The sequence below is a fragment of the Hypanus sabinus genome, chromosome 9 (genome assembly GCF_030144855.1).
Source record: "Hypanus sabinus isolate sHypSab1 chromosome 9, sHypSab1.hap1, whole genome shotgun sequence".
Taxonomy (NCBI): Eukaryota; Metazoa; Chordata; class Chondrichthyes; order Myliobatiformes; family Dasyatidae; genus Hypanus; species Hypanus sabinus.
The window spans coordinates 30664994-30689051 of record NC_082714.1 but is presented as its reverse complement, the minus strand read 5'-3'; the positions used below and the strand labels follow the sequence as shown (position 1 = coordinate 30689051).

General features: G+C 40.2%; 1 protein-coding gene across 1 annotated transcript in view; it reads left to right on the top strand.

Annotated features, from left to right (window-relative positions):
- Positions 1 to 8901: 8901 nt before the first annotated feature.
- Positions 8902 to 24058, top strand: part of gpr139 (G protein-coupled receptor 139) — a 69041-nt gene continuing 53884 nt past the window's right edge. Inside the window, exon 1 of the mRNA XM_059978646.1 lies at positions 8902 to 9028. Coding sequence (XP_059834629.1) covers positions 8902 to 9028 — 127 coding nt within the window. The remainder of the gene's footprint in view (positions 9029 to 24058) is intronic.

Below are 24058 nucleotides of genomic sequence, written 5' to 3'. Positions count from 1 at the left end.
GATTATTACCCTTGAGGTTCTGTTTTTTAATTTGACCCCTAGCTGCTCATATTCCTGTAACAGAACCTTCTTCCTTGTCCTATCTATGTCATTAGTACCGACGTGTACTAAGGCAACTGGATCCTCGCCCTCCCACTGCAAGTTTCTCTCCAGCCCAGAAGAGACGTCCTTACCCCTGGCACCAGGCAGGCAACATAGCCTTCGGAACTCTCGCTCTCGGTTGCAGAGAACCCTATCTATCCCCCTGACGATACTGTCCCCTATTACTACAACATTTCTATTGACTCCCCCCTCTGGAATGGCCCCCCCACTCCACGGTGCTATGGGCAGGTTGCTCATCCTCCCCACAGTCCCCACTCCTGCCCTCACAGGGAGTTAAAACCTCGAATCTGTTGGACAAGAGCAAGACCTGCATCTCCTCCAGCCCTACCTCCTGGATTCCCCTACTTTCCTCACTCATAGCCACACCATCCTGTGCTTGACTGCAATCTACATTAGTTAATCTATTAATTGTGGCTATCTCCTGGTACACAGAGTCCAGGTAACTCTCCCCCTCCCTGATGTGTCGCAGTGTCTGAAGCTCGGACTGCAGCTCATCAATATATATCAATATATACATCTGCAATTTCGGTACTAACTTAATCTTATGCATACAAGTGGTGTGAGGCTTACTTGCTGAATAATAAATGCAGATTATAAAGTACAACTCAAAGGCATTCCAGGCCCCATGCAGCCAGATAGTTAAATCACTCTGAATTGAACTCGTTCAGTGGTCTGTGTTCTGGTGACTCCAATTGCTCTTAAGTGTCATATTGTGTGGCAGGTGAAAGTGGCAAGGACATGGAAGGTGGAGAAGACATTAGTTCTTCCTGCATTGTCACCAGGTCACGTTACTACCAAGTCAAAGAAAGAGAATCTACTTACTGTATTCATAATAATATCACAAAAGCAAAAATTTAGATGTAATACCATAACATATTTAATACCATAACATATGTAGCAAATATGATAAACACTAATAAGACTCTTACTTTTTTACATGCTTCTAAGCAAATATACTAGATATATAAGAGTTCTGAGACAATTCCAAGGCAGTTCATTTTCACAAGTTAATTTTCCATCCAATTGTCCCCTATGTCCATTATCTTTTGATTGATTTGGTGTTAAGAGATCCTCTGACCTCTGAACTAGAACACTGATTGTCTATGACTTTCCAAAGAAGAGAATTCTCAGTTTTCACAACTAGCCAAATAAAGGAATTACTTCGAAAATTTCTGAGGCACAGTACAAGAGCTGATTTCAGAATCAAATTTATTATCACTGACATATGACATGAAATATGTTGTTTTGTGGCTACAGTGCTGTGCAAAGGCGTAAAATTCTTGCCATGATATTGGCAGCTCTAACATGTCAGTGATATGAATGCACCAGTGCACTAGGTCCAGGATAGACCTTCTGAAATGTTGATACTCAGGAACTTGAAGCTGCTCACCCTTTCCACCATTCAGCCATCAGTGAGGATTGGTGTGCGTTCTCCCAACTTTTTCCTGAAATTCACAATCAGTTTCTTGGTTTTACTGTTGTTGCATGGAACCCCCGCTGCAAGGTAGAATTATCATCAGCGTAGGAAATAATTGACTGCACTCATAGGACCTTACATGCCCTCCAATCTGAATAGTACACCATTCATTATGGAAAAAGAATACAATTACATTGATATACAGAGTTTGTACCGAAGGGAACAGAATCAGAGCCATGGGTGCTTGCTTTCCTATTATTCGTCAGCAGCCAAAGCTACTAACATTATTTGAAATGCCAAAGTGACTCCAGAGGTTATTTTTCCTTGCTATGTAGCTATGGCTCATAGCCTCAAGAAAACACCTCACTCAGTTGATGTAACCAAGGCCCGTCAAACACACAGCCACGTGATTTAAATTACCTCAATTCTGATCTCTGGATAGGGAGTCATCACAGGGTCACCAGATGCTGTGGGGATTTGTACAGGTGTAGTGGTTATTTTCCATTTCAAAGTGTGCATAAAAGGTGCTGAGCTCATCAGAGAATGAAACATCAATGCCATTTCTGCTGTTAGATCTTGCCTTAGAGAAAGTAGTAACATGTCACAGCTGCCATGTACGTGAATCTGCATCCAGCTTCACTCAGAGTTGCCTTTTCACTATCATATCTAGACTTCTTATAGGATTCTGGATTCTTGAGTGTCACAAATCTAGCCCTCAGCAGACTGATTCTGATTTGGGAAGACTCAATATGTTCTCAAAGTCACACAGAGGTCTTGATGAAGTTGATGAGGGTTGTGGCATACTTATTCAGAACTGAACATGAATCCTTGAATATGGTCCAGTCCACCAAATCAAAGCAGTCCTGTAAACGTTCCTCCACCTCCTTTGATCACAGTGCTCACCGTGGGCCTGGGGTCTTCCAGTCTCTGCAGCATGTAGAAGTAAACGCAGGTGATCAGACTTGTCAAAGTACAGGTGAGCTGAGAATTCTTGATGGCCGTACAGTCAGTGGATAATTTATTAAGTACCTCCTGTATCTAATAAAGTGGCCACTGAGTCTTCTGCTCTTGGAACCCACTCTCTTCAATGTTCGATGTATTGTGCATTCAGAAATGCTCTGCTACACACTACTGCTGTAACACGTGATCATTTGAGTTACCTTTGCCTTCCTGTCAGCTTGAACCATTCTGGCCACCCTCCTCTGACCTCTCTCGTGAACAAAGCATTTTCACCCACAGAATTGCTGCTCACTGAATGTTGATTTTTCGCACCATTCTCTGTAACCTCTAGAAACTATTGTGTGTGAAAATCCAAGGAAATCAGTAGTTTCTAAGATACTCAAACCACCCCATCTGGCACCAATAATACCTCCATGGTCAAAGTCACGTATTCCTTCCTCATTCTGATGTTTGGTCTGAACAACAATTGAACCTCTTGACCATGTCTGAATGCTTTTATACATTGAGATGCTGCCACATGATTAGTGGATTTGATATTTGCATTAATGAGCAGGTGTACAGGTGTACCTATTAAAGTGTATATTAGTGATTGCGTGTGTTGGCTCCTCTGGTTCTGCAGGCAACATGTTGGTGCAAATTCTTCAAGCTGGCCCAGTTGAAGACTTCCCTGACGTCTAGGGCATTTAGCTTGACCAGTGACCAGTGATAAATATCCATGTAGTAACACTTATAATGCCCAGGATTTTTGTGCTCTCTACTGCTCCCTGTTGTTGCTCTGATTATCTGATAGTCAGCATTTTATAACTCATAATTGTTTCCTAGTAAACAATGGAAAACCCAATTGGAGAATAGCATAGTTAAATTATTCAACTAGTAGCAATGGAAATAGTCTGAACTGATGACCTAGAAAAACTAATTCAAATCCCATTATCTTAATGAATGCATTTAAATTGAGTTAATTAAATATAATTTGGAATGGTAATCATGAATGAAATGCTGGATTATTATTCACTTACGTTCTCTGGGGAGGTGAGGAGGATTTGCTGTCCCTGCCTCATTTCACCTCCATGTCAGAATCAGAATCAGAATCAGGTTTATAATCATCGACATATGTTTTTATGTGACAGCAGTACAGAGCAAGACATAAAATTGCTATAAATTACAAAAGAGAGTGCTGAAGAGGAATTCGGGTTCATGCATCACTCATAAATCTGATGGCAGAGGGGAATAAGCTGTTACTAAAACAATGAGTGTAAGTCTTCAGGTTTTGTGATACTAAACCCACAGTAACAAACACAAGCCAATCACTCAGTTCAAGAACAATTAACAATGGAAATTAACTCCTGCCTTTGCCAACAAAACCAATTTTCTATGAACAAATGAAAAAATAGCTGTAATTACTGCCCTGACATAAACATTACACTATTATCCATTATCAGTAACTTCATTCCCCAATTATCACTGTTTTAGATTGAACCAGAATCTTTGCAATGTTGACATTTTTTATTGATGCAGAGCAGAGATTCCAAATTCATATGCTCCCAATGAGTGAGACTATCCCTGTAATCATCCCCACTGTCCTGCTCAGTTCATCTGATACTAAAACCCCCACCTATACTTTTAGTATTTTCAAATTTAACAATTGTAACTCACTCTCCTGGCAGAGTCCTACCTGTTACAATTAGTAAACATTATCTCATCTAAACTTTTGCTGTCTGTGTCATTGATGCACCATCAATAACTCACACTGAGACGTAAGGCGAGATATCGGCTTTTATTGACTGGAAGAAGGAACCAGGAGTGAGTGTCCATCATACTATGTCCTGGAGACTGAGGCCGAGCGTCAGGCCTCAGATCGCCTTTATACAGGGGCCTGTGGGAGGAGCCACAGGAGCAGTCAGCAGGGGGCGTGTCCAGACAGGCACATAGTTCACCACAGTCATATCCCACTAGTATATCTTCCCTTCCCTACAGTGCTTCACATTTAATAGTGGTGTCAGCTGGGACTCACTTGGTAGTTCTCTCATCTCCAAGTCAAATCTCTGCATGGTCTAACCCTTCTCCAGAGAACTGAGCACTGAAGCCAGTAATCACAGAGTACAGCATTGCTAAAAATTTCTTTTCAAATCAAACTCTTAACCAAGGTCCTAACTTCTCTCTTAGCTGGCTCAGTAACACTTTTTTTCTATGGATGAAAGAACAGGGAAATTAGTCCTGCCTGATATTTATCCTTCAGCCAACGTAATAAAAAATAGACTACTTGATCAACATCTTATTCCTGTCCAAATCTGTCATCACATGTTAAAGCAAAGACTGCACCACACTTTCAAAGGTTCAATGGTCCAATTTAATGTCAGAGAAATGTATACAATATACATCCTGAAATGCTTTTTCTTTGCAAACATCCACAAAAACAGAGGTGTCCCAAAGAATGAATGACAGATAAACGTAAGAACCCAAAAGTCCCCCCCCCAGCTCCACTCCCCTTCTGCATAAGCGGTAGTGAACAACAATGCCCCCCTCCCGCCACCACCCAAAAAAGCAAGCACTCAAGCATGAGCAAAGCAATAGCAAAGACACAGACTTGCAGTTACCCCAAAGACTTCATGTTACACCCAGCATTCAACATACCACAGATTCTCTCTCTCCTTAATAATGGAGAAAAAGGTGTCTCCATTTATAACAAACAACTCACTGGTTTACAATGTTAAGAAGTCCGTTACATCACTTTTTTCGAGCTCTGTGCCTGAAGATCACAAAGATCTTAGGTCTTCAGGCCCACAGCAGATATCACAACTCCCCCGACAACACACGGGTCTCCTGTTGTGACACCAACCCTCGATCCACCCGTCCCCAGAGCCCCGAGATCTTAGGCTTCCGAATTCAAGCCGGACTCTCACGTCAAGCCCTTGGCGTGCTGAACAACGGCCGGTCCTGAAACCCCCGAGGGCGAGTCCCATTCCCACAAAGAACCAAAGTCAGCGTGTAACTCCAGGTCAGGGTCTTCAAAGGAACCCTGAAAGGGAACAATAAAGATATTAAAGATTTGAATCATCCTGTTAAAAAGCTGCTTTATAAATGCAAGGATTCTGTGCTATTTTCATCATGGCTTAAAGCCCAGCCCTGCACAGAATCCACCCTTTTCCCTTCCCCTAATTTTGTAAAACTCCTTACCTCTGCAATCCCCTCTTAAGTCTGCAAAGCCTCTGCACCATACATGTGTTTTCTCCCCTCCCGCCATACTCATGCCATCCTCTTTGTCTCAGGTTTCTGCAACGGCCCAGGTTTAGAATTCACTCTCCATACTCCTCACAGAGCCCGGCACAGAGACTCCAAAGCACTAGGTCACAAGAGGCTGCTGAGGGTTGGAGACTGAGCAGACTCCATAATGGCACCACCCTCCCCACCATCAATGATCTCTTCTACAGACAGTGCTTTAAGAAGGCAGCATCCATCACTGAGGACCCTCACCATCCAGAACATGACCCCATCATGTTACTGTCAATGGGGAGGTTCAATAATTTAGGAACAGCTTCTTCCCCTCCAGCACCAGATTTCTAAATGTTTCATGAACATTACTTTGTTATTCCTTTTCTTTGGCACCATTTATTTATTCTGTAATTTATAATGATTTATGTCTTTGCATTGTACTACGACCACAAAACAACAAATTTAGCACTTGTAGACAGAGATAATAACCCTGATTCTAGTGCACTCTCACCTTCCCAATGTTTGTTTAACATCTCATTGGAAATCTACTTTTTAAGACCAAGTATTCTATATTTGTTAACAAATTCCACGACTCGCTATACTGTATTTCTGATAATACAGAAATGGCGAGCATTGGGCATTTGTTCTGCTTTGAAACAATTGCATAAATACAGATTGATGCACACTTACAGCTGAGGCCACATGGTGCTAACAAATATGGACAGCTCTGCAGCAACTGGCCTGGACATTCCCACACACAAGCCGGCAAGACTGCACCCAACCAGAAAATAGAACGCTGGAAGACTAAGCGGATAAATCACAATCTCGGGAGGCAAAAGGAGTAAATCGACATTTTGGATCAAGACCTCAGCGAGGGAAGAGTAAAGAGTGCCAGTGTATAGTAGTACAGGGCAGGGGTGGCTGTTGGTGAAATGGAGGCTGGTAGTTACTAGGCAGAAGCAGATGGAGAGAGGCTGGTGGGCGATGGGGGGGTAGGGAGACTGTGGTTATGGCGGTATGCAGAGTTTCAACCCGGAATTACACTTATCTCCCCCTTCTTGATTTGCATAACTGTACATCACAACCAAGTGATTATATGTTATTACATAGGAGGATCACAGGACATATGTATAGAGTAAATAAAACATGTTTAGAGTAAATAATGTCAAAATTGTACCTTTGTGTTTTCCTTTAAGTCAAATATCTCATTCTATCGAGTAGCTGACATGTAGTTCAATATGTAAATGGTTCATTCCCCCAGACGAAGGATCTTTAACCTTAAACATTCACACGGTTTATTTTCTTACAGATGCAGACTGACCTGCTGAGTTTTCCCAGCAGTTGTTTTATTGAGAATTTCCACCTTCTGCAGTGTTTCTGCTTGTTTTTATTCCCACCTTGTCACCCTATTGACCTATTCAAAGTGACAATTTTTCAACAGAGTGGAACATATGATACACATAATTGGGAACTTTTGAGTGAGCTGTTAACTTTGTGCTTGCTCAAATGATCACAGATATTTCATGGAACTGTTTCCAAGAACAGGCAAGTTAAGCTGAGTATTCTGACCTCATTCAACATCGCTATAGCATAATTTCTATTTGTTACCATGTTGTTGCTTGCAGGAGATTGTTGTATGAAAACTGACTGCTGTATTTCCTGCGTTGTAAAAATGGCCCTATTTCTTTAGGAAGTCTTGAAAGGGATATAAAGCATGATTAGGAAGCATGTATATCTTCTTTTCATTTTTCCCTTGCAGCAGAAGTTACTAGTTCATATAGGGACTCCTCAGTAAAAGTCAGAATTTTTCTAGCTGACACTGAAGCATTGTCAGCAATAGCATGTGCACGCCACATCAGAACTAATGAACTTTATACCAGTTGAGCAGACAATTAGCTACCTGAAACACTTTAAAGATTTATTGCTGCTGATGAAGTACTCTGCCAGACTTCAACTGCCTACTGCCAACAAAATGTTATACTCAAAAATCCATAAATCTTAGAAGCTTCTATTTGTACAATGTTGCTAGGAAATCAAAACCGCAGAGAGAGAAAAAAAATCCCTTTTATCCCCAAAATACCTAACTCCATGTTTCTACATTAGTATCTGCACAGAGGTTGAAAACCAGTCCTAACACTCAGCTTAATGATTTACATTAAAAGAAGATGTTACAAAAATCAGAGACAGGTTCAGCCCCACATTACTGTCACAAAACCATCACAAGTGAGAATCCACATAACACAAGGGCACAAAATAGATGCCTCTTTCCTTCCATTACACATTTACTGTCAAACATTGAGAGGGTAAGCGTGGTGGGATGAGAACTGCCAATTCCATTTCCAGAATATTTCTGTAGTGACAAAATTCATATTTTTAAAAATAAAGTTAAGAACTTTTGATCCATCTAACTCATGTTGATTCTGCCATTTATTCCAGTCTTAAGTATAAATCAGGGCCAAAGAATGCTGTGACTACTCTTAATTATTCTATATGTCGTGGCCACAGAAATTGTGCAAACAAGCATATAGTTTATTATCTGCAGCTGCAACGTGCCTCTGTTGTACGTCATTGTAATCTTTCATGCTTACCATTCTCAAACCATTTGTCACGTGGATAGGCAAGACACAGTGAGAATGACACTTGATAGAAGTCTACTGTTGCTGTAGGCAATGTATAATAGCCCTACAATCTTCAGAAAGATTTATTTCATTTCACTTGTTTTAAGGAAAATGGTTATTTTCTTATAAACATTCAGTGCCTACTTCACTGCCTTAAGGTAAGTGCTTCAGTTAAAAGCATTTGTAGCAGCAGAGGAAATGAATGAACTGTTTTTAAACCACAACCCGTATTCCAATTACTGTACTGTGTAGCTTACTAAGAAGCAAACCAGTTAAGATGAGGAGGTACTGCTTCAGCACTGTATGAATTATACTCCAGAGATGCTGCCAAGTGACTATACATCATCAAATTTTAATTTATTAATTTGCCTTCTTTAATGACACTTCAATGCAGTTCCCTTAAGAGTGAGACAGCTAAACCATTGCACTTTCTCCTAATTATGCCACACTAGCAGCAAGCAGCAGGTGGAAGAATCCAAAGATAAACATGTGCTGAAGGATAGAGGTTGAGGCTGGATACAGAAGCTGAGCGAAAGTGCCGGCACTCATTGTCTATGTTCTTCTTCAGTCTGAGCCAGCTGACAAGAAAAGTCCATGGAGCACAATCACATTTTCACCATCAACAGTACTCTACTCTCCCACGATGGAAAGCTGTACGGCTGTGGTTTAGGATATGTGCGTGTTATCTACTACAGTTTTCTTCTCTGCTTAGGTTTGCCAGGTGAGTGCACATTTTTATCTGATTGGGAAGAGTGTCTCTGCAAAAGAGCCTTCACATATAACATTGCCTTACTGTGCTAACACTTACTTGAATTATACCTTTGCAAGAAATTGTGATTTAGATTGTAAATCCATTATTTTACAATAGAAACTTGTATTTACTAATGGTCTGAAATATATGTATAAAATATGCTTGTCAGTCTCTATTTTATTTCTTATAAAATATGAACATTTTATTTAAATTGGAAATCATTAAGTGGGATAAAATCATTTCTAAAAGGTTACAAAAAGCCCTACATTTTCAATTAAATCTAATCCGATTAATGAACTGAAGATTTAAAAGGAAATGTCAAAGCTTAATAAAAGGTCAGGGTTTTCTTTTAGATCTCTGAAAATCAAAAGTCCCAGCATGATCTAAATTGCCATTTATTGATGCATTTTTCTTTTCACTGTTAGAGAGAACATTTCACATTGCGGAATTAGTACATAGGTACTTCAAATCACTGCAAAATTCTAGACGTAGACTGAATAATAGTGAACATGCAATTAATTTAATTCATGAATGGTAATAATTGCTTAACAAAAAATGCACAATGTGCCTCAGATTTAGACATTTTTGGGAGTGTGACCCTCTGTTTTCATGCATGAAAGATGACATATGTAAAAGTAATTTATGGCAAAGGTGGCAATCAGTGTAAAACAGAGAAAAGCTTTAATAATTCTAGCATCCGTCAGGCTGGGAGATGTGACATGAATTGCTGATCACAGCGTATTGAATCTGATCTTTTCATTAGTAAAAACAGAGTTAAAATGTAATTGGTATCATTTACATGATTATTTTGTTGGTATAGTCATAATGACATAGAAATTGATCGTCATTTCATTGGCTTCATTTAATATTAAAATTCTACAGCACCAGAGGTCAGTACAAAGGGATGATTTGTGTTTACCTTTTTTAAGTAGTTAATTTCAGAGAAGGCAGATATTGTTATTTCTTGAACATACTTTATTGGTTAATCGGACACAATGGTGTTAAGGGATGCATTCTAACACCCAGGCAGTTTACCTGTTAATAATGATGAACTGCGGAACCTGAGTGAATCTTCTTCACACAAGTACTTGAATTCCAAATGGACTGCCTCATAGTATTGAGAATACAGAATCAATAGTTCTTTTCAGTATAGAATTGGTCAGCCAAGTCATGGAGAAAGGGAGAAAAGTAACTGCAGTACATGGAAAACAAAACACTAAGTGGGACTAACCGGATTGCTCCACAAAGGAGCCTTTACAGAATTGATGGGCTGAATGATGTCCTTCATTGCTACCTTAATTTTATGATATTGTGTTGGTCGCCTGAGGTTTTGTTCATTCCGAAGAGTGGACTTTACGTGCAAATGTGCCTCGCGTCTAGCTGGTCCCTTGAGAAGATGGAGCTGAAGGCTATGGGGACTTACGAACTGGGGAGCAGGTGTAGTGGGATGGAGGTGAGTGGCTGGAATGCACCACTTCGATGATGCAAGATCCCAGAGCTGGAAGGACTCATATTACTCCATTTCAGAGAATCTTTCCCCACACAAAAAAAAAAATAATCTTATGATTTACTTCCTTCATGTCAAGAAAGTGGAGAGTTCCAAGGCACGGAATCTGCTCAGCAGGTGATTCAAATTGTACTGGATCCATGCAGATAAAACCCTGATCCACATGGATTCCTTAGGCTTATTTTTACTTACAAGCTATTTATAATGAAAAGGTACTTCAACTTTATCTGGACCAACATAGTCATGGAAAATAAAATTAGTATTTAAATGTATTTGTTCTATTTTTTTTAAAAAAGATGTGTGTTCAATATGTAGTTGTTATGGGCAATTCATATATTGATATATAAATGACCCAAGTCAGTATTTGCAAAAATGAAAATTACGTTCTTCCAGTGTATTTTATCATATCTTAAAAGATAAAGAATTATGAATTACTGCAAGTGGGAAAAGCCCTCACCAATATGGATATGTTTTTCAATGTTTTTCCAAGGCAAAGAAGACATATAATTATGAATACATAAGATTAGTTTCCTTCATTATTCAAAAGACTTTTAAATGCTTCAAAAATTGAATCCTCTATTACCTGGTAGGATTTAAATAATTTCTTTCCTGAACAATGAATCAGTTTTGTTTAAAACTGAAGCCTACATTCTCCTTCTCACATTGAAGTACCTTAGCTCCATTCTTGAGCAATAAACTGCTTCAGCCGTCAGTATTTCATTGTGAAGATCTTCCTTTGGGAATGAAAAGAACTGGTGAGGTATAGCTTCATAGCAACTGCACATCTGGAGAAAGGATAGGTTTGTATTTGCTGCAAAGCTGTACTTCATCTTCAAAAAGGGAAGGTCTATGATTGGTTAGAGGGCAGGAGGAATTAAGTGACTGAGGTAATGATGGAACATGACTGAATGGAGTGAAGGAACAGCAAAATGACATGTACAGGAAAGTAGAATTGGTCCAGCTGAGATGTAAATAGGCTAGCCAAATATCTAAGAAGTAGGGAAACATTGAAAATGTAATAGAGAGGAGAAGTCTCCCAGTTTGCAGAGACCCCAGTAAGTGCATACCACCCTAAACATCCAGCCACGCACGGACGTTGAGAGGAATCCTTTCCCAATTACAAACTTACACCTTTTCCATTGCCATTGCCACTGGCTGTGAAGAAAAATTACTCCATCACCAAAACTATGATCACTACAAGGAAATGAATGTTTTGGTTAGAAACTAAACCTATCAGAGCTGAGGCCATGAGTCTGACCTATCACAGACTTCTCTGGTTACTCCTCAATACTATGGACACATGCTCAATCTCTCACCGTAATCTCACGTCTTTCTCTGGCTCTATCTTCCCACCCGTCAGTTAATGATTAGGGTCCACGGCTTAAAAAAGTCTTACATCAAAACAATTCATCTCTACCATTACTTTCTGTTTTTATTTCAGGTTTCCAGAATTTGAATTATTTTTAGTTGTTCAGTAGATAAGGTTATTGAAATGGTGCTGAAGCATTCACTGGTCACTAGTGAAAAAATGGGAAGACTTACTAGCCTTAGCATTAAACACACAGTAAATAATATTCAGTTCCTAATGAGTATTTGCTTTTTCCCTTAAAATTGCTTCCATCATGAAGCATAAAGAACTACTAAATTAACAGGAATATTGTCTACCATTGATTTTACTAAAGTTCAATTCCATCAAGGCATTACATTTCTTTTATCTCTGTCTTTCTTGAGAAAGGCACAAAGTGTAAAAATTGGATACAAAATTAATTCAATTTGTTTTATTTTATCACTCATTATTGCTAATATTTTTGTATTCTCCCACCCCAGGCAATTTGGACCTCAATATAGAGGACAGACAAGTGGCTGCATATACCTTCTAAGCAACTATGAATTCCAGTCTGTCCCCAGCCATCAACAAGCACCCTTGTGGTCCCAAACTGATTTTCAGTTCCTTTAATTTTCTACACACTTCATATCTGCTCATAACTGTGGCCAATGGATGATCCAAAACTGATGAGTCACCACAGACCTGCAGATTTCCTTCAAAGATAGGACACAGCCTTTGTTTCTCACATCACTCTTCAATTAGAATAAAGCAGATTATAGAATGGGCAAAATTGTGATAGTTGCCGGATTTGCTATTTAAAGCTAATGCTTACACTTTGTAGTCACGTCACTATTTGAAAGTCACTTACTGAAATATAGTTGTTAAAAGCAATTGTGGTTTTAAAAGAAATTAGAATTTTCAAAGACAGAGTGGTATTTTTAGCATTCATTTTCTGAATGCTATGAAATCACAATAGACAATAGACAGTAGGTGCAGGAGTAGGCCATTCAGCCCTTCTAGCCAGCACCGCCATTCACTGTGATCATGGCTGATCATACACAATCAGTACCCTATTCCTGCCCTCTCCCCATATCCCTTGACCCCACTATCTATAAGAGCTCTATCTAACTCTCTCTTGAATGCATCCAGTGACTTGGCCTCCACTGCCTTCTGGGGCAGAGCATTCCACATATCCACCACTCTCTGGGTGAAAAAGTTTTTCCGCATCTCTGTTCTAAATGGCCTACCCCTTATTCTTAAACTGTGGCATCTAGTTCTGGACTCACCCATCAATGGGAACATGCTTCATGCCTCCAGTGTGTCCAATCCCTTAATAATCTTACATGTTTCTTCCACTTCTTCTCTCAGAGAGTTGTGGGGGTCTGGAATGCACTGCCTCGGAAGGTAGTGGAGGCCAATTCTCTGGATGCTTTCAAGAAGGAGCTAGATAGGTATCTTATGGATAGGGGAATCAAGGGATATGGGGACAAGGCAGGAACTGGGTATTGATAGTAGATGATCAGCCATGATCTCAAAATGGCGGTGCAGGCTCGAAGGGCCGAATGGTCTACTTCTGCACCTATTGTCTATTGTCTATTGTTTCAATCAGATCCCCTCTCATTCTTCTAAATTCCAGTGTATACAAGCCCAGTCACTCCAATCTTTCAACATATGACAGTCCCGCCATTCCGTGAATTAACCTTGTGAACCTACGCTGCATTCCCTCAATAGCAAGAATGTCCTTCCTCAAATTTGGAGACAAAAACTGCACACAATACTCCAGGTGGGGTCTCACCAGGGCCCTGTACAGCTGCAGAAGGACCTCTTTACTCCTATACTCAATTCCTCTTGTTATAAAAGCCAGCATGCCATTAGCTTTCTTCACTGCCTGCTCTACCTGCATGCTTGCTTTCATTGACTGATGTACAAGAACACCTAGATTTCGTTGTACTTCCCCTTTTCCTAACTTGACTCCATTTAGATAGTAATCTGCCTTCCTGTTCTTGCCACCAAAGTGGATAACCTCACATTTATCCACATTAAACTGCATCTGCCATACATTTGCCCACTCACCTAGCCTGTCCAAGTCACCCTACATTCTCATAACATCCTCCTGACATTTCACACTGCCACCCAGCTTTGTGTCAGCAGCAAATTTGCTAATGTTACTTTTAATCCCTTCATCTAAATCATTAACGTATATTGTAAACAGCTGCGATCCCAGCACTAAACCTTGCGGTACCCCACTGGTCACAGCCTGCCATTCCGAAAGGGACCCGTTAATCGCTACTCTTTGTTTCCTGTCAGCCAGCCAATTTTCAATCCATGTCAGTACTCTGCCCCCAATACCATGTGCACTAATTTTGCCCACTAATCTCCTATGTGGGACTTTATCAAAAGCTTTCTGGAAGTCCAGGTACACTACATCCACATCACATCATTCTTCCAGGTGAAACATATACTTTACACATAAAATATAGGGTGAATCGTGCCATTTCTATACTGGTTAGAGTGCTTTGGTGTGATGAGAGCCTGTCAGGTCTTGACGTCACCTACTCTGAAACTCTTTTAATGTCATGTGGCTGAATATGGGTTCGGTTGCAGGAAAGGCTCCCATCAGGAACATTGGGTAGGATCAGACATTGTTTTGTGGTGCGTTGTGTCTGAATAGCTCTTTTATTCACTTTTCTTCAAGAAAAGGGGGCTATCAAGTAGTTTCCTCCACAGATATTGCCGGAACTGCTGAGTTCCTTCAGCAGTCAGCATTAAACAAATCACCCCCACCCCCTCCTCTATTCCCTGCTCTGACTTTTTACCTCTTCTCACCGGCCTATTATTTCCCCCTGGGTCCCCTCCTCCTTTGCTTTCTCCTCTGGTCCACTTTCTCCTGTCGGATTCTGTCTTCTCCAGCCTTTGATCTTTCTCTCCCATCTGGCTTCACCTATCACCTTCCAGCTAGTCTCTTTCCCCCACCGCCACATTCTGATTCTGGTATCTTCTCCAATTCTTCTCAGTTCTGGTCAGCCCAAAATGGTGACTGTTTATTCTTTGGCATGGATGCTGCCTGGCCTGCTGAGTTCCTCCACCATTTTGTGTGTGTCAATTCTACAAAGCTTGCAGCAGATTGTGGAGTATTACCAATGGCCATTGCTGAGAGAAACACACTGAGTGGCCTCTTTATTAGGTACACCTGTACACCTACTTGTTAATGCAAATATCTAATCAATCAATCATGTGGCAGCAACTAAATGCATAAAAAAGCAGGCAGATATAGTCAAAAGGAACAGTTGCTGTTCACGTCAAACATCAGAATGGGGAAGAAACGTGATCTAAGTGACTTTGACCGCCGAATAATTGTTGGTGCCAGACAGGGTGGTTTGAGGTTCTCAAAAGCTCTGGGATTTTCACACAACAGTCTCTAAAGTTTACAGATAGTGGTGCAAAAAACAAATAAAATATTCCAGTGAGCAGTAGTTCTGTTGGCAAAAATACTTTGTTAATGAGAGAGGTCTGAGGAGAAAGGCCAGACTGGCTCGAGCTGACAGTAAGGTGACAGTAACTCACATAACCATGTGTTACATCAGTTGTGTGCAGAAGAGCATCTGTGAATGCCCATCATGACAAAACTTGAAGTGGGTGGATGACAGCAGCAGAAGACCATGAACATGAACTCAGTGGCCACTTTGTTAGATGCAGGGGTTAACTAATAAAGTGACCACTCAGTGTACATCCTGAATTTGAGCTGACTAAGTTTTTAAGAGCAGGAAAGGGTGTGTCTATGCTAGCCATTCTTTCAAAAGTGTTGAAGCAGATTGTACAAGTAAGAGATAGATGTTCAAGATGGGAGAATTAGAAGACAGCTGGGTAAATACAGAACTTTTGTCTGAAATGGTGTTTGATACAGAATCCAGTTAACTCTGTGATATTTGAGATTGTTTGAGCTTCATTACTTTATGAATATTTATTCTGTGAAATGTTCTAGACAGTCACAGAGAAAGATTAGAAATATCTGGAAATGGACTGAATTGAGTTTGAAGTTTCTGAGCTTATGGAATGTACAACACACATGAGTGAAGAGGAACGTGGAGGCCCCTATTCAACGTAGGCAGAAGCACTCAATTAGAGACAGCCCAAGAAACACAATCAGTAGGTTGAGGTCTGATGATGTTGGATGAATTTACAGTTCAGGACATCATTAAGGTAGAATGAACGAGAGGAAGATTGTAAGCAATGGCCCAGCAACAACTAAAATAAATCAGAAAATTCTGTAGATATTCAACAGGTTAGGCCACATCTGAGGGTAAAAATTCAGAGTTAACATTTCAGATTGGTGATCTTTTTTGGGAATTGAAAAGGAAATAAAAGAAATTTGAAGGAATGGTGGGATTTTCAATCCGAAACAATACCACCCAACTAGTTGGGTTTCAATTTACATTTCTAGCCTCAGCAGATTTTTTAATCTTCTGCGTTATCTATGAAGGAAAGTCATGAGTATGAATACAATAGTAGTGACAGACTCATTAGCATTGTAAACAGGATTCTCAAATACCGTGATGAAAATAAAGAGCACACAGAACAATTCAGAAGTGCGGGTTAATCAGAGGTCGTGCTACTTGTCAAAATCTACATATGATTCAGAGTTTGCTTTAAGCATTCCAGGAGTTACAGATAGATTTAACATTCAGGCCTCAAATTTAGTAATGTTAGAAATATTATCAGGTTAATTATCATGAGCAATCTGATGTGATTTGAATTCATGAATGGATGGAAATCAGATGTCAGGGCATCATCTCCAAAACTGAAGTTCCTTACAAAGCTGATATGACATGCCTTGACTCTCTGACTGCGAAGTCGTGGTCAGACTAGTCAGGTCGTACAACACAAGTGCCGGGTGAATAAATTGGAAGAAAATATCTTATGCCGTTGGGATAACAGGAAGTGATTTTGTGGTAGAAAGAAAAAAAGACATTAACACTGTTTTACAGAAATGCAATCAGATAGATATACTTCAACGGGAAAAAAAATTGCTTCAAAAATATTATGAAGATAGGTATTTGACTACCAGCCTGTTGTGGATGGGAAGGGTTCAGATAGTTGGAAAACTGTGACAGGTTCCAAAACATAAACTGTGCTTGAAGTAGATTCATTAATTTTCTCTAAAGGGAATTTGAGAGAATCAGTGAAAGGTATCAAAGTACAGGTAAATTTGAAACATCTGAAACAGGTTTTTTCTTCTATCCAAAATATTAGGCCTAAAGTTATGGACGTAAAAAAGTCACCAACATGAAACTGTCTCTCATTTCTCTGACACTGGCAGAGCTTCTTGGTGTTTCCAGTATTTTTTCACCTTTTTAGCAGTCACAGTTTTTTGCTTTGCTGAGATTGGACAGAAATGAATAACCACTTTCTGTCTTTATACCATAAAATTTAGTCCAGCAAATTTTCAGATCAGAATTCTACCCATTGACTGTGGCCTACTACATTCCAGTAATTTGTGGGCAGATCTTCAACTCAATTGGTCAAGGTGGAAATTCCAGGTTACCTGAGGAATTCTGCCCTCTACATTTGCCATGGGTCTCAGTGGATCTCACACCTGGAAGTGAAGGCTGCTACAAGAGGAACTGCAATAAAGTAGATCTTTCATGGATTTTTTTTACATTCCAAAAGAAGTTTTCTTAGTTTGTTAGAAAAGCAGAAATTCCTTTTGGGCCTCTTGTCACAGAGGGAACTCTCTGGCATTGATTTTCTGAACAGATGGATGTCAATGATATTTCCTTACAGGTTGGAAGTGTGCACCCTGTGAGACTATACTCCTGCAGTCTAGATCTGTTTCTTCATCTTAGGCTTAAGATTGATAGGGACTTCACACAACCACACTAAAACTGACAGGTTACACAAGTAATAACACACTCACACACCCTTTAAATTTCAGCACCATCATGTCTATTTTTGAAAATGCTGACAGTAAAAGGAAAATTGTAGATATGGAGCCTTCAACCAGCACTCATCTCTCACCATTCCTTCAAAGAGCATTGCAACTGAATCTCTAGCAAGTACGCAGTTCCTTAGGGAAAAAAACATATTTTGCAAAATTATCTATTAGGTTCAGTCATTTCAAAGTATCCGATTAAAAGAATTTCACATACCAAATGTTTTGTACCGAAAAGCAGTAGCTATGCGCTAATGACTGCCCCCATTAAGCCATTTCAACTCTCATTCTATCATAGACATTCCCTTTGTTCTACACATCCCTCCACCTATCTTCCCTCATGCTGCAAAGCTACATGCGTCTCTCTTTTTCCCAACTCTGACAAAAGCCACAGATCTGAAATTTTGGCTGCTTCTCTTTCCATAGATGCTGTGTGATTTGTTGAGTTTTTCTAGAACTTCCTGTTTATGCTTCTCATGAAAACATATTATTTCATCGGAACTCACATATACACTAAGGAATTAGTGATTGTAGAAACTTGTGACATGAAAACCTCTGTCTGTATTTAACTGAAGATTCGTTTCTCATGTTCAATAAAAAAAAGCATTGAATTTTTCTATTCTGTCAGAAATCTATTGTTTCATTAGATTTCAGAATGAGCACAGAGCAAAAGTGAAAACCCCAAAATACTTCAAAGAGTAAACACAGAAACATAGAAAATAGGTGCAGGAGTAGGCCATTCAGCCCTTTGAGCCTGCACCACCATTTAGTATGATCATGGCTGATCATCCAACTCAGAACCCTGTACCTGCTATCTCTCCATACCCCCAATCCCTGTAGCCACAAGGGCCATATCTAACTTCCTCTTAAATATAGCCAATGAACTGGCCTCAAGTGTTTCCTGTGGCAGAGAATTCCACAGATTCACCACTCTCTGTGTGAAGAAGTTTTTCCTCATCTCGGTCCTAAAAGGCCCCCTTTATGCTTAAACTGTGACCCCTCGTTCTGGACTTCCCCAACATCGGAAACAGTCTTCCTGCATCTAGCCTGTCCAATCCCTTTAGAATTTTATACATTTCAATAAGATCCCTCCTCAATCTTCTAAATTCCAATGAGTATAAGCCTAGTCGATCCAGTCTTTCTTCATATGAAAGTCCTGCCATCCCAGGAATCAATCTGGTGAACCTTCTCTGTACTCCTTCTATGGCAAGAATGTCTTTCCTCAGATTAGAGGATCAAAACTGTACACAATACTCTAGGTGCGGTCTCACCAAGGCCTTGTACAACTGCGGTAGAACCTCCCTGCTCCTGTACTCAAATCCTTTTGCTATGAATGCCAACATACCATTTGCCTTTTTCACCGCCTGCTGTACCTGCATGCCCACCTTCAATGACTGGTGTACAATGACACCCAGGTCTCATTGCATCTCCCCTTTCCCTAATCGGCCACCGTTCAGATAATAATCTGTTTTCCCGTTCTTGCAACCAAAGTGGTTAACCTCACATTTATCCACATTAAATTGCATGTGCCATGAATTTGCCCACTCACCTAACCTATCCAAGTCACCCTGCATCCTCTTAGCATCCTCCTCACAGCTAACACCGCCGCCCAGCTTCGTGTCATCTGCAAACTTGGAGATGCTGCATTTAATTCCCTCGTCTAAATCACTAATATATATTGTAAACAACTGGGGTCCCAGCACTGAGCTTTGCGGTACCCCACTAGTCACTGCCTGCCATTTTGAAAAGGTCCTGTTTACTCCCACTCTTTGCTTCCTGTCTGAAGGTCCCGTTTACTCCCACTCTTTGCTTCCTGTCTGAAGGTCCCGTTTACTCCCACTCTTTGCTTCCTGTCTTGCTTGAGATCTTATTTTAGGTGTCTCTCATTTCCGGTGCCACTAGCTTACATTCATCCCAGCTCTCCTTGAACCAGTAAAACCACCAGCAAAGTCTGTTTCCAAGATATACGTTAACCACTGATTATCACCTTTCATGGATGCACCTTCCATCTGCATATGCCTGTCCCAAAGATAAATTCAGGCATGTTTGGAGTTAGCACGACATTATTATATAAATGGGCTCTACGGTAGCGTAGCAGTTAGCCTGACGCTCTTAGAGCGTTAGAGCTCAGAGTTCAATTCCTGCAGCCTCTCTAAAGAATTTGTACGTCCTTTCCATGAACGTGTGTGTTTCCTCCGGGTGCTTCAGTTTGCTTCCTCATTCCAAAGACACAATAGTTAGTAGGTTAATTGGTCATTGCAAACTGCCCTGTGATTAAGTTAGGGTTAAATAGAAGGGTTGATGGGTGGTGCGGCTCATTGGGCAGGAAGGACTTGTTCTGCGCTGCATCGTTAAATAAATAAATAAATAATACGGATATGCAAAAGCACAGATTTCTCAGCCGGGGGCAGTAAACAACATTAAGGATGTGCGTGTATTTGCATAATATGGAATGAGAGTCCTCTTAACTTCATTTCATCCACAGCTTTTCTGGCTTAAGTTGTGATCAAAAATGAAATTGGGTTAAAGAACAATTTTATGAAAACAGATTACCTTAATATTGATATTTGGAGGAACGTGTATGAGTATTTTACTGAATAGTATAAGTTAAAGGGGAGGCAGCACAGAAGTATAGTGGTTAGTGTAATGTTTTTACAGCATCAGTGATCTGGGTTCAACTCTGCCACTGTCTGTAAGGAGATTGTAGGTTCTCCCCATGACTGATGGGTTTCCTCCAGGTGCTCTAGTTTCCTCCCTCATTCCAAAGACATATGAGTTAGATTATCCGGTCCCATGGTTGTAATCAGGCAGAACAAACTCATTGGGCTGGAAGGGGCTGTTACTATACTGCATCTCTAAAAAAAGCAACTCAGTGCAGTACTAGGATACTGCTGAACTACCAGGGGTAGTATCAAGGTATGAGAAGAAGTTAAACTGTTCATGGATTTAATAGAAACAAGAGAAAAGCTGCAGGTGCTGAGTTTCTCCAGCATTTTGGATGAGCTGCATGGATTTAATAGATCCTTCCTCACAACTTCAAAGGAGCTCATGAAAGTTTTCCAGTCTTATACTCGTATTTATCTTTGAACCTCTGTGGTCAAAGATAGTTTCTGCTCACAATGATTTTAATTGTTTGTGGTTTCTTGGAGTCCACAGGTGATGTTTAACTACATCACCTCAGTGACTGCACATCAAAGTGTTTTATTGACTGCGTAGATATGCTGAACCTGTGAAAAACACTACCTTTATTTATTTCTTTTGTATAGGTTGCAACAATTTTGAAAGAGCACTTTCTGAAATGAAAGCTCTTTGGAGAATAGCTGTTATTCAATTAACTCTATCTGGTTTACAATGTACTTGAACTTTACAAAGGTCTTTTTATAAATGTCTGCATTTAAGGGTTTTTAAGACAACTGAAGCCCACTAATAATAATTAAATAAATAAATCAAAGATTGATATACCGTTAAAAAATGCTGATAATGATGAATTGTCTTAGTTTGCCTCAGAGGAATTAGGCAAAGGACTGAGAAAAGGCAGATGAATTTTAATTATAAAAGCAATAACATAGTAAAGGAAACATGAAATCTATGACCAAAAGGAGAAGAATTGATTATTACAAAAAACATATTAAATGAGTTTTTTTTAAGAGTTCAGAGGGAATATGTGCATTGGCTGATAAAATTGGCTAACTAGTGTCCTGTACACCAATTTAGATCAGGTCAATTAGGTTTGATTTTTGGAGGTCTGTGTCAAATTTGGTAAAATTTTGTGTGCACTGTTTTTCCAGATCCCCGGGACTTTCTATCATGACTTGCTGTGGTATCTTGAGAACTGGTAATCAATTTCCTTTAACATAATTTAATGTGGATTTTAGAGAATTGGGACAGCCCTATCTAAACTCCACAATAACATGGTTTGTCATTCCTCACCCACACCATGAGCCCCATTCCAAATGATCAGTCACTATGGCTCAAGGACCACTTCTCAACGAGTCTACCCCCATGGCTTCAGACTGATCTAATGGACTTTTGAAGAAGTGTTGTTTAATGCAATATTTATCATTTGAAACTGTTGAGTATTTCAGGCATATTGTAAAAGGAATTAATGATTCATCCCAGAGCATATTGAATTAATTCTGGGCCATGTGAATACTGAGCCTAGAATTACCTCTGGCATGAATATTTTCTTTGATAAATCTTTCTGGGTGGCCAGTGCTGAGACCTCAAGTTTTCACAGTTGTAGGGGTTGTCGATAAATTTGCTGAGGACATAAGAGAAGATAAGCAACTGTTAAAGGATATGGATAAGTTAAGTGAAGGGCAAATATCTTACAAAATGAAGATAATGTGGGAAATGGGGAAAATCTAGATTGGGATGAAAAGTAAAAATAAATACAAGTTATCCTGAGGATGAGCAGTTGCAGAGTTCTAAGCTGCTGAACAATCTGTGTATTCAGATGCATGATCTGTAAGTCTAATACAGGCAACCTCCATGTTACAGCCATTTGAATAACAAAAAGTTGTCCTTGTAGAATTCACTGCTCACTCTCCAAGACTGAAACTCACTATCACAGAGTTTATATGAACAAATTAAGAAATGAATTCAGTTTTAACTTATGTTTCTTGGCCTCTACAAATGACATGTACTAAGGAAAGTCATGATACAGATAGTAGCTAAAAATCACTGAGACCAATTAAACTTCAACTATTATTGGAACCATTTTCCCCTATTCTGCCAAGCTAAACAAGATTTATGCAATTTCTAACAGTTGCCTCATATTTGATGCTAATTGAGTGGCTTATTGATGCATAGCTGAGTGAGTATCAACCTGAAAGTGCACTGTCTATTCATTAACTGCGATTCCCATACAGAGACTGAAATACACAGGGAGGGAGGGCCACATGTGTACTCTAGGCCTAGCCATGCTCCTTGCCCTTTACTACTCTATCTATGCATTCTCTTCCAATCATCAAGGAGACCCCAAGTCATTTTTAAAGCAGAACAATATAGAGGTCAAAGTAGAGATCTTAGCAGCTGATGTTCTTCTACTCAGGCAATCCCTCAGGACAGAGGGTGACTCTCTTCCACTTCAGCTTTGTGGGCAGTGATGTGGCTGATGAGTCGATGTGCACTCTTCACAGATGGGGTAGAAGATGGCTGATTGGTAGTGAGTACGTGGTTAACATGGAAGGCGGTAACTCCCTCCATTGCTTACTGTGTCCTCCTGATGCTTGGCATCAATGTTCTCTTCACCATTCTGAAGGCTTCTTCTCCACATTGAGCTGTCGTGGGCCAGAGGTTACAAGCAGCTGGTGCCAGTGTTATAGTTCTACAAGAATGCTTTGACACATCCTTAAATTATTTTTCTCTCTTTCCACCACTGTAAGAGCTCATGGGTGGGGTGCTGGTGTCGGGAGCCTTGCGATGGGCATGCAAATGATGTGGTCAGCCTAATGTAGTCCTATGTAGTCACTTGTCAGTAACCAGGGCCTCAGAGACTGACAACTGAGGATGTAGCCTGGGAGACAACACTGTCATTGTTTAGCTTATCCTTCACATCCTTTCAGTGAACCTGGTGTAGTTTCAGAATCCAATCCTCCTGGGCGACTTCAGAATCAAGGGGGAAAGGGATGAACCCATGGCATGACATGATGAGCCAGAAAGGAATAGTGAAGACAATAACTGAGTCTTTTTCCTTAAAAATATACCTGACCATGTACACACTCCTTTTCACTGGAGGAGCAAGCTCAAGATGCCATGGCAACACACCAGGCCCTTACACTGTCACATCTAGATTACATCATTATCTGAGCAAATACCCACAGCTATTTTCATCGCCTTCACCTTGAGAGGCACCAATGACTGCTGGTCTGGTCATCCTCCCTATTATTTTGTTCCAGCTCGCCTTAAAATATCAACCTCAATGTGAGTGATGCTGTGAGAAGATCAATGTCAAAGTTTGCAAAGACCTCTCAAAGGCAGCTGATATAAGACAGCACTCAATGAACGACCTGTGGTCCCCACTCACATGCGTCACCAAATGTTCACAACCACTCTGAAACTTGTAGTAGTTGGCACTGAAAACAGATCTATTTCTCTTTTACCAAGAAAAACCAGAAGTGCTCTGACAACCATGATAAGGAGATGGAGGAATTAATCAAACACAAACTAGAGGGGTTCGTATAATTGAAGTTCCACTTTTAATCACCAGAAGAGATAAACCACAGAGGCAGCTGA